The sequence below is a fragment of the Fusarium redolens genome, assembly GCF_020744475.1.
Source record: "Fusarium redolens strain MPI-CAGE-AT-0023 chromosome Unknown BKA55scaffold_13, whole genome shotgun sequence".
NCBI lineage: Eukaryota > Fungi > Ascomycota > Sordariomycetes > Hypocreales > Nectriaceae > Fusarium > Fusarium redolens.
This window is the reverse complement of record NW_025763676.1, coordinates 950,497-972,151: the sequence shown is the minus strand read 5'-3', so window position 1 is coordinate 972,151 and position 21,655 is coordinate 950,497. Positions and strand designations below refer to the sequence as shown.

The 21,655-nt window shown below is 49.7% G+C and overlaps 6 protein-coding genes across 6 annotated transcripts; 2 read left to right on the top strand and 4 right to left on the bottom strand.

The window, feature by feature from the left end:
• Nucleotides 1–2,169: 2,169 nt before the first annotated feature.
• BKA55DRAFT_518123 (uncharacterized protein) lies at nt 2,170–5,970 on the top strand (the record flags this gene model as incomplete). The annotated part of the gene is made up of 4 exons (XM_046188247.1): nt 2,170–2,243; nt 2,300–2,487; nt 2,568–5,870; nt 5,924–5,970. The coding sequence occupies 4 exons, from the start codon at nt 2,170–2,172 to the stop codon at nt 5,968–5,970; spliced, it is 3,612 nt and encodes a 1,203-aa protein (XP_046046523.1).
• Nucleotides 5,971–7,256: 1,286 nt separating this feature from the next.
• Nucleotides 7,257–10,427, bottom strand: BKA55DRAFT_518503 (uncharacterized protein; the record flags this gene model as incomplete). The annotated part of the gene is made up of 3 exons (XM_046188274.1): nt 7,257–9,453; nt 9,508–9,777; nt 9,838–10,427. 3 exons carry the CDS (start codon nt 10,425–10,427, stop codon nt 7,257–7,259), a joined length of 3,057 nt encoding a protein of 1,018 aa, XP_046046522.1.
• Nucleotides 10,428–13,885: 3,458 nt separating this feature from the next.
• Nucleotides 13,886–15,507, bottom strand: BKA55DRAFT_705847 (yeats family-domain-containing protein; the record flags this gene model as incomplete). The annotated part of the gene is made up of 5 exons (XM_046200678.1): nt 14,922–15,507; nt 14,643–14,791; nt 14,179–14,571; nt 13,976–14,061; nt 13,886–13,909 (listed from the first exon to the last, which is right to left on the bottom strand). The coding sequence occupies exons 1-5, from the start codon at nt 15,023–15,025 to the stop codon at nt 13,886–13,888; spliced, it is 756 nt and encodes a 251-aa protein (XP_046046521.1). The 5' UTR covers nt 15,026–15,507.
• Nucleotides 15,508–15,676: 169 nt separating this feature from the next.
• On the top strand, nt 15,677–16,486 carry BKA55DRAFT_542304 (uncharacterized protein; the record flags this gene model as incomplete). Its single annotated transcript, XM_046190471.1, has 2 exons — nt 15,677–16,102; nt 16,178–16,486. 2 exons carry the CDS (start codon nt 15,677–15,679, stop codon nt 16,484–16,486), a joined length of 735 nt encoding a protein of 244 aa, XP_046046520.1.
• An 828-nt stretch (nt 16,487–17,314) lies between these two features.
• Nucleotides 17,315–18,165, bottom strand: BKA55DRAFT_693245 (uncharacterized protein; the record flags this gene model as incomplete). The annotated part of the gene is made up of 3 exons (XM_046199884.1): nt 17,315–17,409; nt 17,466–17,853; nt 17,935–18,165. 3 exons carry the CDS (start codon nt 18,163–18,165, stop codon nt 17,315–17,317), a joined length of 714 nt encoding a protein of 237 aa, XP_046046519.1.
• Nucleotides 18,166–19,506: 1,341 nt separating this feature from the next.
• BKA55DRAFT_518076 (uncharacterized protein) lies at nt 19,507–21,240 on the bottom strand (the record flags this gene model as incomplete). Its single annotated transcript, XM_046188241.1, has 1 exon — nt 19,507–21,240. One exon carries the CDS (start codon nt 21,238–21,240, stop codon nt 19,507–19,509), a length of 1,734 nt encoding a protein of 577 aa, XP_046046518.1.
• Between the last annotated feature and the right edge of the window lie 415 nt (nt 21,241–21,655).

Here is a 21,655-nt window from a genome sequence, read left to right as displayed (position 1 = left end):
CAAGGTGCTGTGATGGGTTTCATGTCTTGACTGGGTTTACACAAAGCTGAAAGGAGCTTGATCAGCCTTGAGTTATTTCTATAGGTTAGCTGAGGAGCGCCCTCGTACATGCGAAAGGAGGGGTGACACTGCTGATGCAGTACAATGCTGTATTGATAATAACATGACTACGACTTGGAACAAGAGTTGATCTTTCGAACTCATTCTTTGTATTTGATACTTGTTACTAGGTTATATATGCAATGCCATCTACCATCATAACTCCACTATGCCTCTCTATATCCCCATTGTAACCTTGATGTATAATCTTGTACAGCCGAAGCGGCTCGTGTCGATTGCTTTGATTAAATTATGGATCTTAGTATTTGTTCTAGGATGCTTCGACTGAGCTTCCATCCTTCTAGTCAAGAGATAGACTGGTACTGAACCTCTAGCCTGGCATCAAGCTCCATTCTATTGACTACAAGTGATTGGCAATTACAGCGTCACCCACTATGTTGCAGACAATCGTAATTGGGACCGACCAAACAATCTCCTGCAGCTCATGATGTCGATCAGCGTAGACGACTCTGTCGCGGAATGTCGCGTGCCAATGTTTGTATTCTGACTCTGACGTATGTTGACAAGGCGACGGGTTCTGAGTCGAAACGTTCCGGAGTCGGTAAAACCAACGCCAAAATGTGTTTACCTTGTTAACTTAGATTGGGGGTGGAGAAGCTGGGGCGGGAGAGGAGGTGCTTTGTTGCTTGAGTGGCTTTCAAGGCTTTGATCTACCAGAATTGGAACTCTGGATCAAACTTAGATTGATTTTGATAGAGAACAAAGAATGAACTCTGCGAGTCATAATGATATCTTTTCTTGCCTGGCTGTTTTGCATCATAAGTGTGTCCTCATACATATGTGAACATATGTGTACTTCGTAAGAGGTGACAAGAGAGATGAGGCTAAATCGTCATCTCGTCTAGATGTAGTCGTTTCGTTTCATGACACAACTTTTTTCGTCTATGTACAAGTTACTTTGAGATGATGTTTATTGTCTCGTCAAAATTTCTTGGTTCTGTCATGCAGCCAACCCTAAGTCTTCGCTCAGTAGCACTGTATCGCCTTGTGTTTGTAACTTTGTGTGATGGCCTACTAGTTCTGGATTGGGTTGGATGTCTTGGTACATATACCCGATCCCTGACGGGAACCCAAGACGCTATTCATCATTCATTCCAGCGCGAGACTCCCTTTTTGGCTGGCGCGCAATTTGCACTCTAATGGTCAACATTGGGAGTAAATGATTGACATTTTATTTATGTCATAATAGGGATGATTTATCAAGCGTTGGCGTGCCAGATTTTTTCCCTTTTCCTTTCTTTTGGAGTGGTGTCATGCTTTCTTCTTCTTTTGTTTGAGTATATGTCTCGGCCCTGTTGTGCGTTGCCCGATCTTATTTGCTGCTGCTGAGTTTAATCACTTTACCCATCAATTGATCGACGCCTCAACCTGGGGACTTGCAACGGTCCTCTCCAGAAAACGTGTTTTTGGAAGAAACAACGCCCAAGTTGGAGAATGAAGCTTTCGTTCTCTTCTATGATTACTGGATAAATTTGGCATATACACAAAAGACAACAAACAACGCAAACTGTCAACAGACCAACACCATTCTACTTATTGGGCTCATGGTTATTAGATACCTCAGTACTAAGATCCATGTCAACAGCCTTGCCCCTGAAATCTGGTACTGCCCGCCCCTTGACCCGCAGGTCCTAAGAAACCCACCCACCAATTCCCACCCGTCAAACCTCATCCAGTCGCCAGGCATCTCGACTCGAAACGACCTCGAATTATACTGGAGTGGACTAGCTCTACTACCCTCTCGACTGATTTGGCAGACTCCCCCGTCTTTCGGGAGAGCTTCATTTCTAGTTGTTCTCTTTCTTTCCCTTTTGCCTTTTCGACTTTCGACTTTCGTCCTCGAACTCGTTTCTTCGATCTCGACCGACCTGGAGCATCTTTGCTCGACCCATTTGCAGCTGCTTCTCCGCTTCTGCTAGCCTTTCCTTTTGCTACTTTCTATTAATTAATTTTTTGACCTTGCATGTCGGCGGTGTCAATTTAGCCTTTCCAGCTCTCGCTCTTTTCTCCCGCTTTGTCTCTCTTTCACCTGCTTATAACGGAGACACCATGTCGTTGAATGGGTTGGACGATCCCAAGGTTCAGGAAGCCCACGAGGCCGCTGTCGCCGAACCCGGAGGATGGTATGTATAACAATTGTTCTAATATGCTGGAAATAAATGGTTAGCTAAGTATTCAGGTTCCTCCTCAAGTACGCGAGTCGCGATGAGGTCGAATTGTTAGGCCGCGGCTCCGGCGGCGTGGTCGAAGTGCGCAACAATGTCGCTGGATACGAGGAAACGAGCCCTCTCTACGGTTTTTTGAGATATCGAAGAAGGAACGTGGTAATTAAGTATCTACCCGAAGATTGCTCTCGTCTTATCCAAGGTCCGTACCCATCCTCCACCCCTGCCCTAATAGACATGTCCGTTCGCGGCTTGATACACTGACACGTTTTCGATATACAGCGAGAGTAGCTGTTCACTTTAACGCCGTCTGCGACCGATTCTCACCCTACGATACCATTTTCGAAATTACCGAAGCCAAGGAGCTCAAGGATACGAAACTATCGGCCGCGTGCTCCCTGCATGCCGCTTCAGGGTCAAATTCATCATCCTCAAGCTCGTTACGCCGAAGACGATTGATGGAGATTGCAGAGGAGGAGGAAGAGGAGCAGCAACAACGCGCCACCAAACGCCAATCAGTTGCCGAGGACGACGAAGACGGCGACATTCGACCTAAGACAGCCAAGACAAGCCATGACACTGTCTTGCCTACGGAGACAGTAACGCTAAACTCAGAGCTTGCCGCATCTCCAGAGCACAGCAAATTCACTGACGCTTCAACATCTGAGGTACCCAACTTCGTTGGCGCTGATGACAGGCCCGTTTCTCCTTCTCAATCAGAAGCACAGCCGCGAATGTCATCACAATCAGGCCGACCCGACTTGTATTCCTATTCATCATACAACTACGGAAAACCTAAAGTGAAGCTTGGACCGCGCCCCTCGCTTGATACAAACGGAAGACCACGCACTGCCGGCGCATATCGCCCCGTTTCCCAGATGCCTTCTGGTTTTAAGTTGTTTGGCAAGGGCTCCAAGAAAGAGAAGAACAGGGACGGCACCACCACCGCCGAGGATACTCCTGTTGAGGACGAAAACGCAGTGACTGAACAGGATGGACTACAAATTGTGCATACAGAACTCATCCGCCCCGCAACAAGCTCTGGAGTATCTATCCCTGGCTCTCCGGTTTTACCTGTGCCTCCACCTGCCAAGCCGACCATTTCACCAGAAAAGGCGAGATTAATGAAGGCTATGAAGCTCCGAGAGAAAAAGAAGAAGAATATGGCAGCTGAGGCAGCAGGTGCTCCGTCACCTCCTCCCGAATCCCCCGGACCTAGCGATGGCGATTCATCTACGGACCGAGTAGAGGAACATGAAACCCAACACGAAACGGAATCCGATCACCCATCCATCTCAAATGCCGACTCAGGTATTGGTCTGGATGCCTCTTCCGCGTCCATGAATAATGACCAAGCTTCCGATCTTACTCAGACCGATTCTCACCCTGACAGTCCAGTCATTGCATCTTCCGAACCCGAGATTTCTACCAAGGCATCTTCGCTTTCCGAATCAACGGACGAAACCCTGCACCCAAAGAACGAAGATGAACATAATCTGGACGAAGTCGAAGCCTCTGATACCCGTATAGATGGAGAAATTGTTATAGCTGACGAGGTGACGCCGGTGATTGACTCCCCTCCAAGCAAAGATGAGGAGAAGATTGAGGATACAACGCCAGAGCCTTTGCCAGAGACTGATACCAACATTCCAGCTCTGGAAACCGCAGTCTCTGCCACCAGCAGCGAGCCCACAGCGGACCAGACTCCAGACACATTGGAGACAACTGAGGTTTCGGCCAACATCAGTAAAGTGGACGAGCCGCTATCCCCCACCATTGACACCTCGAAGATTCTCAAGTCGAAGTTCTCGACTCAGGATCTGAAGACAGAACCAACTCCAGCCTCTAACTCCCCCAACCGAAGTACTCGCGAGAATAGCCCCATCATCGTGACTGAACAAGATGAGGATGAGGAAAAGAACGAGGAGCTGCCCGAAACAAAGCAGCAAAAGCGCAAGGCTAACATCGAGCCTATCAAAACGGACTTTGCCGAAGACAAGGACCGTCTATCTGACGATGAGGACTTGATGGAGGAGCTGCATAGTGCGACTCTTCATGAGGCGAAACCGATGACTGTTGCCAAGAGCCCTGTCACTCCGGTTTTCCCTAGCCCAACGAAGGGCGAGCGATCTCCGACCATCGTCCGAACCGTCTCGAATCCTGTCCATGGCAAGCTTCTTGCCCCTGGCGATGTCACTACAAGCTCAGCGCGATCTGTGAGCTCAGGAGCTGCTTACTTGCACAAGGTTGCCCAGCAGCCTCATGGACCTAGCCTAACCAGGAAGTCTACTGTGGGATCAAGTATCTCACAACGTATCAAGGCTCTTGAAAAGCTTTCAGCCCACACTGGTGAGAACACTCTCAGTCCTGCACCCACTCCCTCGAGCCGAGAGAGACCATCTTCGGCATTCTTCTCTGTGCGAAGAAGCCGCGAGCCCACTCGATCTCCATCTATTGCGGATCGAGCTAGCTCTTTCAACCGCCAAAACCTGCGAACACCACCTTCACGATCTGGTTCTCGAGACGAGTCACCTGATAGAGCTAGGAAATCTCACAGAGAGCGCTCGAACTCGGTGGCTAGTCGCCTGTCTATGTTTGAAGCACATGCGCCAGAGAACGGTGGCTCACCTGAGTCGATCTCGGTCACTGCTAGAATAGTTCGAGATCCGAGCCAGAACGCAGCCAAATCGCTCGAACCCCCAAAGGACCCATCAGAGTTCAACCCAGTGGAACTCAAGGAGTCTCCTCTCTTGGTTGACCACCAGAAGGCCTCACCAGTATGGACCCCTGCAGCACTTGAGCACCCTAAGGAGACCATTCTTGAGCGTCGCATGTCCAAGGAAGGCCGTCGATCAGAGTCGAAGAGTCGAGATAAGGAAGACCACTCTCGACGATCTTCCTTAAGTGTTGTGAAGGACTTCATTAACGACCGCCGCAAGTCTCTCACATCACCATCATCTGATGCAGGTGGTGCCAAGGGTTCACAGTCTCCCACCCGCCCCCCTTCAACGCACCAGGGCAAACGGCTCTCAATCAGCAGCCGCCGGTCATCCATCAGCCGCGACAGGGACAACGTGCTGTCCCCTACAGCTACTACCGAGAGTTCGGCCTCTGGCGACGAGACCAAGTCAAACAGTGAGAAGAAGAAGTCACGGGCTGGTCGATTTATGCGCCGTCTCTCATCCCTTTCCAGTTCACGTGGCAAGACTACGCCTCCTACTATCCTCTCGCCAACCGTGCAAGAGGAGATGGCAGAGCCTGTCCGACCTGCGACTACTGCCGGCCCCCCCTCCATCGTCTCGTACATGGGAGATGTCAATGTGCAGTTCCCTGACAACCTTCTCTGGAAGCGACGTAACATGTGTCTGGACTCCCAGGGTTTCCTCATTTTGAGCGCCCTCCCGGCTCAGAGCAGCCGCACCGCTCAAGGCACTAAACGCTACCATATGAGTGACTTCCGATCTCCCTACATCCCTGATGTCGAGGTCCAGGAGTTGCCCAACAGCGTTGTCCTAGACTTGGTTGACGGTAGTAGCGTGCAACTGGCGTGCATGGACCGTTCCGGACAGATGGGTATTCTTGACAGTAAGTGTCGCCGATTTGCGTGGATATACAGCATATGCTAACAACTGAAACAGTCCTCCAAGAAGCCCACGCCAGACACGGTACCTCATTCAGTCTGTGATTTGATGCCCAGATCATTGCCGCAGCGTCTGAGACGAGTCTACGGTATCATCAAACGCGAGCTACATGCACCCCATTCGTCCATTTTCTCTGTTACATATAGATGGCAATCATCTTGCCGCCCGCCATAAACCGTCTTCCACGTCTTGCGATACGTTAACGGCCTTACGACACCCCACCCATCAACATCTTGGCTTCAGAGTGTATACTGCCGGCTTGAGTGTCTGATAAACCGCCAGATGTTTCTTTCTACACTTTATGTCGAGGATTCTCACCTCCCTCGACGTTCCCACCAGACGTTGTATATTCCCTTTTAAACAAGCTCATCTCTAGGGCCTTTCACATAATTTTCTATTTGTGTTCTCTTCACATGTTCAACTATGTACGCATGATACCACACACTTCCCCCTTTCATCTAGTAGCTCCAACGGCTTTCTTTGTCTTTTTTTCTTCTTTTTTTTGTACCCATTTCTACTTCACACATAGGAGCCTTGTTTGTTCTTCTTATTCTTATTCTTCTTCACAACTGTTCTTCGCTATTTTTACCCACACCAGTCTGTCGGTTCCCCTCGTCACACGAGGACATTCATCAATGCAAAGGGGAGGGAAGAGGAGGTTGGATAGGCGGTGGAGGTTATTCTGATTTCATTAGGGATGGAGGGAAGGAGGTTAGTTGAAAATGGATCAGACCAGTGTAGAAAGAAATATGAGCTATTTCAAACCCCCATGATGTTCTGTCTATGCCAAGCAGCGGCCTCCTCCAGGACTTATCTCATTCACAGGCGTAAATCATAACGATAGTCGTGAAGTCTTTCGACATGAGTGTATTGGATCTTTTCACCTTTTTGTGCTACTTTTCAGTTTTCTAAGATCATCAAGATGCAATAATCGCAAATCCCGATCCTTGCAGTCCTCAATTTCAACCGCAAGCCCATCACATATTCCTCTTGGTCTGTCGCTCAATATGCAAAATCTCTGCTTGTATTTTTCGTCCATTGTTTCCAAATGTCCGCCACTCTACATGCAATTCTCCCCCTCTTACTGTTGTGAAGCATTTGCTGCCACAGAGCTACAATTATCCTTGCACTCGGCTAATACTATTGTTGATTTACGATCTCTACTACGCCCTCAAAGACTCAACGAGGCATATCAAGAAAGTATAATAGAAGTTGGTAAAGATAGAGAAGGGGCCTCTGGCCAGTCCCCTGGGAAACTATCGGTGATGCGAGAAGGTGCAAGTATTAAGCACCTCTCAACACACGATGGTGAGGTGAAGCTTGGCCCGTTTTATGCGTGGCTTGTTGGTGGACCAGAAGACGGATCCAACCCTGGGAATTGAGAGGGATCCATGGCCATATACTCCAGAAGATCGAGACCACCAACATTGACACCTTCAGGTCCCATGGCAACGGAAGGATTCTCCACGTTTTGGAAGAAGGCCGGACCAGGAGGCAGATACCACATCTCATTGCCTTGGTGATTCCAGTCTTCAAAGAGGCTGACATCCATATTGGCAACCGCGTTGTCCACAACCGTGGGTGTAGATGGACCCATCGAACCCTGCCCAGGATAGGGGAAGTTCTGGGCCGAGAGATCGAATGGTGTCGCTGAAATATTGTTGGCCTCATGAGTAGGAGCCTGAGCTGGTGCTGAATTGGGGTTGTCAGTATTGATATCAACACCCCTTTGTACAGGATGCTTACCGTTTCCGCTGAGCCCATCTCGGAGTCTCTGAGCATGACCGCCGACCCAGTTGGCATTGCCGTCGCCATTCGCAGCAGTGCTATCACCATTCTGGGTTTGGCCATCTGGAACAGGACTTTGTCCCCTGCCAGAAGCCTGCTGCATAGTGGGAGCCTGGATGAATCGGTTGCGGAGGCGGCTCGTCAGAGACTCGAGAAGGTCTGCAAAACGGATTCCCAGATGGACATCATCCACGACGCAGTTTCGGAGCGCCTCAACAGTTGCGTCCATCAATTCAATGCTCATTCTGACGTCTGATCTCGGGGCACCGAGAGCAAAGGTCTTGAGCAGGAACATGGCACCGCTAATGATGCGGAAGTATGTCCGCACAGGAGCATGCTTGAGATAGTCGCCTGGTAGTAATCCCTCGACGACTGTGCGAAGAAGGTTTCGACTCCCCTCAACCACTTCACGAATGTACTCCTGATCGTGGGCAGTGAAACCACCGAGTTGACCAAGAGGAAGCTTCCCATAGTTTATCATAGTCTGAGGCGATAACTGCGGGTGACCATTCACAGCTGATGCTCCATGGTGTCCTGAGTTGGCTGTCGCCCCGGCTTGGTTGGTGCAGCGCTCGACAACGGCTTGAAGCGAAAGGGAGTTGATATAGATGCGCACGTATTGATACTCGATTGTCAGAATATGCCTGATAAATTCGGGCAGGCGAAACAGCTCAAACTCTCTCCACCAGTCGCGCAGAAGAGGCTCAAACTCCTTAAGAATGCTTATGTATTTTCCGTTCTGAATAATTTGTGTCGTGTACTTCCGTGAACGGAAAATCTTTTCGTTGCCCATCTCCATAGCATTGCTGATGCCGGCCCAGCAATGAATAATTTGATCATCCAATTCTAGATCCGGCACATAGTTGAAGTGGTTAGACAACGAAGAAGGGTTCGTCCCAGGAGTTGTTCCATCCACTGAAGTGGGCCGGAATCGAGCCAGAGCAGGATCGCTTCTCCTGAGATGAGCTGGAGCCATGTTTGTCCAGCCGAGACGACCCGCCAATTGTGTGGTATAGATGAGCAAGAGGCGCTTAATTCGGAAAGCTCTCTGCCGGTACGATTCTTCTTGGTACTCTGGGCGAGTGATAGCGTCATCTCTCAGTAGCTCGTCGATATCGTCGAAGACACCAAGTTCATATGCCAGTCCATTTGCAGTGCTGAGCAACATCCAACACATTCGGTCACTTCTCCATGCCGGCTCGAGCCAGCTCTCAATCCTCTTGCCGCCGAAACCAGTGCCCAAAGTCTTACTTGGGTCCTCATCGGCAGCTGTGATAGCTTGGAAGCTGGCTTCCATAGGAAGAACTAGTTCGTCGGTAGCTTCGGTGGGCGGGAAGTGCAGAGCGCGAGGATGCCACTCGGTTAGAATCATTAACGACTCAATTGTTCCGAGGGTTCGTAAACTGCCTTTGCGTAGTCCGCGCCAAGGTGCCGTACTGCTCGTTTGAGACTCGTCAAAAATGGCACTGGTGCTTGGTGGGACGCAAAAGCCACCGCCAAAGGCTTCTTGTCCCCATAAGCACCGCTCGATCATTCCCCGTAGATACATCCATAGTTGCTCGTGGATTGCGTGCGATCGGCAATGACCACCGGTACCGGGCATTTGGCGGTATCGCGAGGCGATCGTCAGAAGCGTCACGGTCAGAATAGGCTCTTCGTAAAGTAAAGTGACATGAGATGCAGGGTTGCTGAACGTGGGCGGCGATATAGGTGTCAAGGGAGACAGATATTTGTAGTAACTGTTAGAAGAATTAGCATATTGATTCTATCGCCAAGATTAAAGGTGGCCTTACTAGTCAATGTATTCGATAGCCTCGAGGGCTGTGAACCAACCAGCACGAACGAACCGGAAGCGTTGCCATGCCTTGATAGCTTCAGCATACCCGGGTTGTGAGCTAAGCTCAGGCCGTGAAAGCTCAGGGTCAATGGGCTGTTCTGTCTTTGGTGGTTTGGAAGTCGATCTGGGGACATAGCCATAAGGACCAGTATCCTCAGGTGGGGGGCGAGGGGGCGCAGGATGGGCAGATGATGTGCTTTCTCTGCGTTCACGGTCGACGGCGGGACTGTTAGGAATTAGCATTGAGCCTATAACTGATTGAGGGTCGAGTAGTCGCAGATCATACCTATCCGTCGCGGCTTTGTACAACAGGTCCAACGCATCCTGGGGACCAAATACGCCTCGCCGCATAACCGTTTGAGCCTCGATGTTCTCAAGAGTCTGGTTGGCATCGCCTTCCCCTCCCCACTCATCTCTCCCGCGGCCAGTCCTACTACCATCGGGACGACGGAGTGGCTGGGACTGTCCTCGGGAACCTCCAGGAGTCAAGGGAACATTGCTGTAGGACCTGCGTTCGATGAATGGCGGAGGGCTCGCATTTCTATTCGGTCGTTTGCGACCATTTCTCGTGATGTAATCGTCCTGATCACTGCCGTCATCATCTGTCTTGCGCTTGCGACGAGTAGCACTGAAGTAGCAATCTTTGCTTTCGCGACGACAGCGCACACATGGAGGATCGTGGGGGTTGTCAACACTGCCAAGATCGCATCGCACTTTGCGCCGCCGACAAGGGATACAAGCTTGATATACGCGCTTGTGTTGAGGTGCTTGATTTGCGTTTCCGCCAGGCGTCTGCTGTGCTGAACCTTGTGCGTTATTGATCGATGCGGCGGGGCTCGAGTCTGAGGCACCAGAGGCCGGTTGATACGGAGCCATTATCAATGGCTGAGAGTAATTTGGATGAGGTTTCGTTGATGTTCTTGGCGATCGGGATGCCGAGCTGAAATGGTGGTGCCGGGGCTCGATAAGACGCCCAGCGCAGGCGTCGACGACGACGTCGCCGTGGTCAGCTCAAAAGCGGGCGAGGCTCGAATTGAAGGGCGATAAATAAAACGACCAGGCTGATAGAATATGATGTCGCGTTTCGGTTTGCGGCGGTTCGGCGAGGGAAGACAAGAAAGCGTGGGCCGAAGAGAAGCGGACTGGGATGGACGACCTTTTTGGAGTTCTTCTGGGCCGCTGGGTTCGGTGAGTAGCGTGTATATATCAGTCTAAGAACAAGACCCAGGAAGCCGGACACAAGGGCTTTGATTCGAGTGCCCTGTGCGTGATCGTTCAGACAGGTACGTACCCTTATAGATACCTACCTAAAGACTCGACAGTGGGACTCAATGTGGGGGACGATCACTCAAGGCCAGAGACAAAGCAATCTCGGCCGGGAGGGGCCTATTCAATGGAGTCTGCAGCCTCAATTGGTGCGTGTTCAACTAAAAAAGACCTGGGGTAAAAGCTTTTCTCATTCCCTGTTGAGGGGAAGGGAGAGGAGATGTTGGTTCTCCGTACTGTACCTGAACAGTACCTACAGTCCCCAGCGAATAAGACAGCCTGTGATGGCTGTTCTGGGGGTGAAACAAAGATATCGGTAAAGCTGGAACAGATATGATAGGCTCAAAGGCTTTCGGGGAAGGTCACGAGCGTTGTCGTTATTTTTTTCTGTCGTCTTTGTCCAACGACTATCGTTAACACGTTGATGTTAGAAACCAACATGAACATTGGAGGGTTAAAAGACCTAGGACTTTAGGTCAGGGTGTAAAAAAAACCAATCAATGATCCTACTGAACACTGAACTTATCCTAAGATATCCTAAATCTGTCAAAGTAATTTTATCACTTGGGGTCAAAGTCTTACGTTTTCTACCATCCCCTAGGAGGCGTAGCACACACCAATTGTCAGGTGATGGGTTGTCAATGTGATACCTTACGTATTGGAAACCAAGAGTAACTTTCTTTGACTTAGGAGATGACACAGTACATACACAGCATAGCCATTCCAATCGAGATCATTACCGTTTCGCTTATGTTAGTTGTTTGTTAGTCCATATGCCAAGGAGGATCACAGGAATGGCGTCTCGTCTTTCGTCTCTCATCTTCACCGTATGTAATGATCACCTGCCTATTCTACTATAAGTTCCCAGCCCATTGAATAGAGTAGCATCGCCTACAACATCGACAGAATTTTCAATGGCACCGTAGGAAAAAGTCTAGAAAAAAAGAACAAAAGACCCCAGTTGGTCAAAAGTTCACGTTATCCCGAGACAGGCAACTCGATAACCAAGACCAAGCCTCATTGGCTCACCCGGGATTCGATATCGTTTTCCTGCAAAACCGCTGCAGGCGATCGAGAAACCAGGGGCCAGGATCCAATCTTGTGCAGCCATTAGAGGAGCAAGAGAGCAACTACCTGAGCCTAGCAACTAACTTCCATCATGATCTTCCTCTAGGTAAACTTTGTATGTCTAGGCCTGTTTGGCATTGACAGCTGAGAGTCAAACAACTGTCTTTGTGCAGTCTTTCACGACATCGATATCAAAGCCACGTTCACAACGGCATATCCATAACTTCGAGCTTCATCAATACGCATCAGCACTTATCTAAAGCCCCCCTTCCGCCCCTCCTATATCTACCACACAACCAATCATGAATCTGAGGCGCACGTCACGTTGACAACGCCTCCATCTTGACATGTTTTACATAACTAACGCGTCGGTCTATCAAAACCATCTCTCACTCGTCTCGTAAGAATTATCTAGAACAAGAAGGACATAACCAATCCCCGCAACGACAGCACCAACAATGGACGTGCAGCCTCGAGTTGCGCGCTATCCCTGCCTCTTATTGTGGATTGTTTTACGTCTTGGCTTTTTCATGATGGTCGAAATCCTCCTAACCCCACAGAGAAGAATGCTACCCCTGCATTCTCTTCATTCGTCAATGACAGCTATCAACAACCGTGATGTCTCACACACGCTTCTCACTTACATATGTATGTGTAGTGACTTAGTCTGTAGCAACACAATCTTGCATATAAATGCCCGTCTTTGTCAGATTTCCGGGCCGGGGCCGGAGCCGGGAAACTACATGATCCCCTAACCCCGGAGGGGAACTCAAGCAAGCGGCTGGCAAAACGCCCAACTTGCAGTCACTTTTCTGATATCTCACCAAACGACGCCCTATTGCGTGCCATCGTGTGAACCACCAAAAGACCCTGCCACGATGTGTACGTAACAACAACGCACTCAAGCGGAGAATAACTCCTCGCTTGCTTATCTTTGTCCTCCACTGTGTCCATCTCCCCGTCACTGCCGGGAAACCCGTGCAAACAGATCCCCGCTCACTTCCTGAATCAAGGTGACACTGCTACTCAAGTCCCACAAGTGCTGATGCGGCTCACCAAGTCATCTACCAGAGTTGCGTCTCAGCCGGACCGGTAGTTGGAGGATATGAGGGTATTGCTTTGTAGATGATTTGAAGGGGAGTGGTGATGATGTACTTCAATAGACGTGGACTGTTGATGGGCTCGTTGTCTGATATTGGCACGAAGGAACTAGAGATTCGGAACCATATTGAACACTCCCAACCAGAATCTTGACCCTTCATTGCTTGAACACAGCACCAAAAAAATCGCAAATATCACAATACCCTATTACCCAAGTAATCATAAGACTACAATAACGATATCCGCACGTAAGGCATCAGAGGCCATGTCCTTATGATCCAACCTACTTGTTTGGTATCCTCAATTTCGTGATCAGGTTTCAACATCTATGCAGCGATTTGCATCGAGACGCATATACTCGGGTATCCAGGCCGGGCAACGTCCGTAATGACACGGCCCTCCGTTACATCCTCTGCCCACGAGAAACGGCAAGATTCAATGACTGACCCGATTGAAATGATCCATCCGGTCCGTTGAGCTGACCGGTCGAAGCCGAGCCAAGCCTTGGTTTCATTGGCCAGTTCTCCTTAGACGTTCATCCCCCGGGCCCGAAATCCAACTTCCATCCCTCACCGGGGTTTTTCTTTATTGTTACAGCAACCTCTCACATCACTATATCTGGGGAACGATCAAGACAAGAGGGTAGCATATGGTACAGAACTTTCAAAGGGGATAATGCTGTAGGCAGTTGCTCCGTTGGAACACATAGTTAAAGAAAAAAAAGGTCAGATACATCATTTTGGTTCCCTTTCCCTTTCTGGTCCGTCCCCTCCGTGCTCATTAACTCGTCATTTTCCTAAATCCAGATGCTTCAGCAACTCCCAAGCACAAACTATAGACCCATTTGTCGATGGAATAACATTAGAGGTATTAACAATCGGATATGGTCACTTAAACATCTAGCCGACAAGGCCTTTCTTGGACTATTGCCACATCGACGGGGTCAGTAATCAACGAAACGCTCAGCAATGTCCGACGGGAAAACTTACAAGGTGTTCCCAAAGCTTCGACGTCAAGCCATCCGGCATAGTGTAGAGATCAATCGAGAACTCTCCGGCTTTAACCAAGTCATCCACTATTAGCCCACCATATACATCAATTTCATGGAAAAGACAAGGGTGGATATGCAATCAAAACGTAAAAGAAGGGGCAAGGGTACGAATGGCGATGCAAACTTGGTGGGAGAACTCACCTTCCACATCACTTCTAATGTACGTGTCTGGTCCCTTGTTTTCGTTGATGATCTGAATTACCCGCAGCAGATCCTCCTCCTCGAGCTTTTCCAGGGACTCTGCAATCTTCTCGTAGTCGTACTTCTGGGAGCTTTTCTTGGTCGCAATTCCCTTCTTCTTGGGCCTATGGTCGTCATCGGTGGGAAGAGGACCAGTTTCGCGCAAGCGCTCCTGTAAGTTCTGTGAAGGGTTTTTGAAGACCACGGTATGCGTCTGCTCATATCGTTCCTGTTGGAAGTTGAGATCATGAATGATAGGCGCTAGCTTGGTCTTCTCCGTGGTGTAACAGTCGATGGAAATCTCGAACTCGCCCCATCCCTCGTTCTTACACGTGAAGGGTGCTTTTTGGAAGCCTGATGGGTAGCGCAAAGTTGTTAATCGTCATGCCTTGACTCGCATTTTCAGAATTTTGTCTCAAACATACTCTGAACGGGATTATCAAAGGTAGGATGTAGATTATAGACGACCTTGGTGAAGACATCTGCGGGGCGCTCATTGCCATCCTCATCTAGCAGGAAGACCTTCAAGCTCCATTCTCGCATGGGAAACGCCTCTACGGGCGACGGCTTGTCGCTAGTAAAACACGATTGTCAGTACCTGAAAGCAGGTTGCTCGAATCGCTTCTGGAAGCAGCTCTTGATCGGAAGGGTATACGATTCAAGAGAAGCAGCCAAGACGTCGGAAAAGATTGGCGCAAACCTACATGACATGTTGCTCGGTGACAACTTTGATTTTGCGCTCCAAGGAGTTAGCGTTTGTTCTAAGTGTCACTCTGACGGGTGCTGCTCGTGAACGGCGCGGAGCCATGATGATGAGTTGTTGGAGTGCAGTATCTAGGTGTTTGGAGATGTGGAAAGCTGGGCAATAAAGCCACACGGTAACACAGAACTCCAAATAGATGAAGTGAGTTTAAGACGCGCTGGCGCACAGTGTAGGCATGAAAAGAGAAGAGAGAAGAGATAGAAAGGCGTGGTAAACTGCGTGACAGAACGTGGTGGATAACGAGAATGAGGCTGCAACGCGTTGCAAACAAGCTCTAAGAAGTGCAAGAGCACAAAAGCAAACATGAAGACAAAACCAAGCACTGCAGCTGCCAAATAGAAATCATCATGGGCATCCATAGCTGGTGTTCTGTCTCTGGCTGTCCGACCTCAACGCGCGACGCTTGTCACTGTCTGTGACTGACACGGACACTGGCTAGCACTGGCAGATACGAAGAGACCGCGACCAATCTTTGCAGAGCCTCACCGCGCGACACACATGAGCGTGAAGCGAAACAAAGTCAAGCATGACACAACCATGGTCAAATCAAATACCCAAAGACAACAAAGCTAGAGGCTGCGACTACAGCTCGAATGTGACAACCAAAGAGGCGAAACCGACGAAACAATAACATGAACGAACACAGGAGCCGAAGGGGGGCAAAATGATCCGAATACATGTCGAAGGAGCAGGGCAATGCGATTCGGGGAGTGGATTGGATTGGATCGGATTTTCAACTCACCTCGACCAACATCTTTTCTCCGTGTCGATAAACAGCAATTGGAAGTAGCCAAACGTGGAGGGCAGATTCGGAAGATAAAGAATGGCCAAGAAGATGGACGTGGATACACAATGGACACACAAATGATGAGGAAAGGATGTGCTGCGTCGGGTCGGGTTACAAAGACGAGCAAGGGGACAAATTCACAAGGTACAGAATGGATGGGATTGGAAACGAAACGGCGGCGGAAAACGGAGACACGCCAGCTGGTACCAGCCAAAGACAGCCCAGGAGACAGTTGGTTGCTTGCTGGTTGCTGGTTGGACGGGGCAGCAGGGCAGAGAAAGGCTGTACGGATATGGGCCCCCAGGCAGGCGCAGTCAAGCCCAGGTCCAGGTAAGGTACTTCGATCTAACAAAGAGCTGAGGCAAGTAGTGAAACAAGACGACACGAGTTTGCTGATATGAACTCTGTAGGGAATAGAAGTTGAGGAAAGAAAGTGGGAAAAGAACTCTAGAGGAGATGCCCTAAGCAACAAGCTGATCTATCATAGACTCGACGCGAACGACCAAGACGTGATTTTGTTTTTGTCTCCTGTCTCTGTTGGACTTGCGCTTATAGGGGAAGGCGTCCAGGTTCCAGGGCACAGGACAGAGGACACACTGAATCGCTTGCTCCACAAAGTTACCGCTCATCACTACCTCTCACTGGCCTGGCCTGTGCTCCATGCTTTTTTCTTGGCTCGTCATGTCCTGTTCCGTCTTTTGGGTTCCCCAATGACGTGAAGATACCAACAGGAAGAGATATAATAGAAGAGGAGTTGAAGTGACGGGCTCTATTGTGGACTGTCAACTCTGCTTGTAGATTGTATAATCTGCCAGGAGGAGTATCTTGATGGCGACATGTAAGTTCTTCCATAACAGACGAACAAAGAACAACCCGGTTGGCCTCCAGCTTCAAAGCGCACAGAGTATGCCTTCCCTCTCGCTGGGAGCTGCATCATGATCGAATATAAGCTCAAATAGTATTATTCTTCAATTATTTAACTCGAATCTTCATCACTCAGGAGACGAGCAAACATGACGGTGAGACTCACCAGCCACAGCTCTCATTTCGACGCCAACATCAGCCACATTGACTGCCCACAACTTATCAAACTCGACTCACTAACAATCAGCTTATATAGTCATGAACAACATGTCTATGGAATTTTTTTTCTTTTACTTCTTTCAACAGGGTGCTATGTGATATGATGTTCCTATGATGCTAACTATCCATCCGTCCATCCATCCACCAATCCGCCCTGGGGCTGAACCGAGGCAGTCCACCTCAAAAATATCATTTCCTTCCTAGGAATCTCTATCTATCCATATCAAAAACAGACTCGGGATTTGGTGTTGTGGCGTGGGTGAAGTGCGCGCGTGTATGTGACGGTCAAGCGTCCTCGTCAGTATGAGGAGCTTGCTTGATGTTGTGGCATGCTGTATGGGAGTGTTGGAGTGGTCTCGCTTCTGTACACCATGGAGCCACGAACGAATGTGAGCCCCTGATGACATACAGATCCATCTCCGAAGGGGCAGGGGAAAGGGGAGGGGCCGTGGGAGATAGGCTGCTTAGGAGGCGGGAGCCTCGGCCTCCTGAGCCTTGTTGAAGATTTCCTCGTTCTCCTTCTGGGCCTTCATGAAAGAGTCCTTGAAGTTGTTGGCGTCTAAGAATAAGTTAGCGATTGACTTTGATCGGAGTTTATTGACCGGTGGAACATACTCTCAGCGTTGGCAAATCGGATAGCCAGAGTAACAGCCTCGGGCTCACCCTCGCTGACATCGGCGGCAGCGTTCCACACCCAGCTTCGGTCGGAGCCAACGTTGGGGGAGAGCTTCATCTCGGGGACGATGTAGTGGTTGGCGCAGACCTTGAGGGTCTTGTCGCGGCGCATAACCAGTCGGGTTTTGCCGTTCTCCTTGTGCTTGAGCAGACGAACGTCGCCAGTGCCACGCTCCTTCCACTCGCTGCTCTCCTTGACGAACTTGAAAAGCTTGGCGCGCATCTTGAAGGTCTGCTCCTCGGCCTCCTCGTTGGTCTTGGTGTCAACCTTCTCGGTCAGCTTAATAACGGGCTCGAAGTGGACATCCTCGGACTCGGGAGCCTCCTCCTATTTAAGTATTCCTGTTAGCCTCATACGTTTCGCGGGGATACGGTTCCAGCATGCCACTGCTGAGACATGTGAACGTACCTCGTCACCCTTAGCAGCCTCAGCAGCCTCTCGCTGGGCCTTGGCACTGCCAGAGTTGTCACCACGCTCCTCCTCCTCCTTCTTCTCCTTCTTAGCACCACCACCGAACATAGAGAAGACGGACGAAGATGTCACAGGCTTCTCAGCCTCAGCGGGCTTGGTCTCCTCAGGCTTGGTCTCCTCGGGCTTGGTCTCCTCGACCTTGGGCTCGGTGGGCTCGGAAGCAGACATCTTGATAGTTTGCGTGTTCGGTTGAGAATGTAAACTCAAAGTTCTGTTGCCCCTCAGACGTCAGCAACTTTTTTTGCATATCCAGGATCCCAGTCCCGCAGGCATGGCTTTTACCCCTCCTCAGGTAGGGAGGGGCTCAGGGCCTTTATTGCCCCAAGCGTCTCATGGGGAGGGAGAGAGGAGCAAAAACCAGACGGAGGACAGCGTGCGATCAGACTTACCAGATAAGCGAAATGTAATTAGGAAGATGCTTCCGGGAAAGCAAGGGATGGTGTTGAAAGTTTATGCTGTGGTGGTGATGGATGTATGGAAAGTAGATGGTGGAAGTGGGTTGCGGTCAAGGTCTGGTGATTTGTTTTCACTTGGGCTTAGGTTGTCTGTCCGTCAGGCTGCCGTCCCGCCTACTGTAAAAAAAAAACTGAAGTGCCCCTCCTTTCCCCTGGGCTGTTGTGCCCTCCACTGTTGCTCCGTGCTGATGCTGCAAGAACTTCTGCGGCAAAAGTCAACAATGCTACCTTGTGATTGGGGACAGCTTTGAGCTCTGAAAAAGTACCTTTATAGTCATTATTAGCTGCAGAGATACTTGCTAGGTCTTCAAGCAAGTAATCGGGCAGGGATTGCAGGATTGCCTGTGGAGTAACTCATCAGGTGGGGCTTAAAGCGCAGGATTTTGGATGCTCGTTATGAACCAAGGTATTACTCTAGGATTATGTTCGTGAATGTTAGAGACCTAGAATATAAAGGCATGTGGAGTATGGAGCATTTCATGTGCATTAATTACTAAGAATCTCACCGTCTGTTCAAATTTATATCAGAATGCTTCACTTTCGCAGCAGATATCTAGTTCCAAGGCTATTCAACAATGGTTTTATTTGTTTAGTTCCGTTGCTAGGAAACTGACTCCAAAGCTCATTTCCACTGATAAGTGATACGATTCATGAGTTGAGATTAAGTAAATTATGTTTATTTACTTTACTATAGTTGGTCTCCTTTTTGTCCCATCTTACAAGCAACTCACCACGCCAGCAACGAATCACTTTCCACCCGGATATAAAGACACTCAAAGCTGCTGAAAGGGGTTCGTCGATTCCGTTGACTATCATAGAAATAGAAGTGAGGAAAGAGCAACCATAATAGAAAAAAGACGTCTACAGATGGTATGAGACCCATGAACTCCAAATCCACCACCGGCCAAAATAAACCTATACCCCAGCATTGCCAACCCAAGTCCATCCTTGGCATATAAGTCCTCGCCCAACGATAATGGTGAGGAGATTAACATGGAAAAGAAACACCTTGCGCCATAACACACATAAAAGAATCAAGGCCCTTTTTCTTCCACTATGCCTTCTGTCCTTCTCTGGTGTCTCGACGGTTCTTTGAGGCCCACCAAGCACGCAAGACTTGCTCAAAATCAGACGCCCTACTGGTCTTGTTGTTTGTCTTTCGAAGCTCCCTGTTATTTAGAAGTGTCTTGGCCATGAACTGCTTGGCCGCACGTTGGTAACGAGCATACTCTTTCTCTCCTGCAGTATACTTGAGCCACCAGAGCTTAGCTCGGATCTGAGCATTTAGCAACTCCAACTTTGCTTGTTGTTGCATCGCTTCCGCGCCAGGCATGTACTGCTTGACATCACCCGCAACAGCCTCCAGTTGCTTCGAGATGCCCTCTCTGGCCATCTTGGCACGGTCTCTGATATCGGTCTTGATCCAGCTCAAAGATCGGTGGGCCTTTTGGAATCTGAGTCCCAAGTTCTTGACGACGCTGTCAGATGTATTCATAAAGTTATCAGAGGCTGTTCCCAACGAGCGTTTGGCTTCCTCGAGGCACCGCTCTGCCTCTTGAGCAGCAGCGGGGACAAGCTCTGGAAAGTGTTGAGCAAAAGCCCAGGTAGAGTCCAAAGCCTCTGAGATGATTCCTTTCTCGAATGTGATACGAAGGACCTTGTGAACCTTAGGTCGGCAAGTAGTGAAAATGTCAACCTTGATTGTTCCATGGGCTTCCTCCTTGGGAATCTTGAGAAGGATGCCTTCGTCAACAGATGAGGTGCCGAATCCAACGGATTGATCACCTCGCTTGGCGTCGAACTTGAGACAATCACGATCAAGCCATAGTTTCTTAGCACTTCGAGGCATGTGGATTAAAAAGCCACCTCGTTGTTTGGTAACAGTCACCTCGGGCTGCTTGCCACCCCAGAGCCACTCATCGGGTCGGAGATTCTCAAGAGGAACAAGAGCTGTAGGTCCCGCTGATGTAGAAAGAATCTGTAATGTTGGCAATGAAGTATGACTTGAAGTCAACAGAGTGGGGTGAGTTGTGACAGCGGAGGTGGCTGCGGGTATGTGGGGTACTACTTCTTTCGATAGTGGAGTGTAGCAGGTGCGGATCAACGATATCAAGACAAGGGCGAGGACCGCAGGGAAGATAGATTTGGCGAATTTGATCACTGCCTCCCTGGGGCGGATCGGATGGGGCTGGACTTCCTTCAGCCATTTATTGAATCGTGCTCGCTGACTCTCTGCCTGCTCTTGAAGATCATCAGGAGAAGGCTTCTGGCTGGGGTTGTCCTCAGCAATGCTAGCGTCGGGGCTAGGGATCGATGGGGTCTTGAGGCTCTGTTGAGTATACTCAAGAGAGCATCTAGATCGAGCTTCATCCTCTGATTCAGATTCAGGCTCAGCTTTAGTAGCAGGCTCAGGCTCGGGTTCTTCTTCTGCCTCGGTCTCGGCCTCAACCTCAGGAAGAGGGCCATTTTTTACGACTGAGGCCCAGCTTTGCTCTGCTCGTGGAGTCTCGATTATATCCATAGGCTCAGGCACAGACATATCCTGTGGCTCTTGTACAGGATGTGAAACAGGGGGTTCGTTCTCGTCGGCAAGAGATTCGTCGTCGTATGTCTGCTCAGTGCCGGCGAGGCTGTGGACATCTTCGGGATAGTGTACGTCGAGGGAGCCAACAGACTCGCTGATAGACTCAGTGTAGTTTCCATCCTGAGACTCAGTATCGGTGCCCGAGATTAGTTCATAAGTGGACTCGGACAAGCCAGTGTCCTCAGTGGTAGTAGTGATACGCATGATATCTGGATTACTGGATGAAATCCAGTTGGCGAGATGCCGATTGCCTTGAGGGCGAGGAAATCGTAGAGTAGGTTCAGAAGTCGACAAAGAACTTCGGTTCGATGATATTGTGATCGGACCAGGCGTTGTCGGTGTTGTCGGAGGAGGAGAGGGACTCGAAGTTCGACGCTGGGTAGCTGGTGTAAGCGAAAAGGTCGAGGGTGATGACGATGGGGACTGGCGAGTCGATCGGTGTTCAGTATCACGGTGGACGGCAGAAGGAGTGAATGAAGTATCAGGGTCCTGCTGTTCCATAACGATGCGAAGATACAGTAAAACCAGGGTCTATCCCATCAGAAGCTTCATAGCAAGAAGCAACCTGCGAAGGATAATACGATGAGGCGTCAGGTGAAGTCGGATTGCGAGGGGCAAG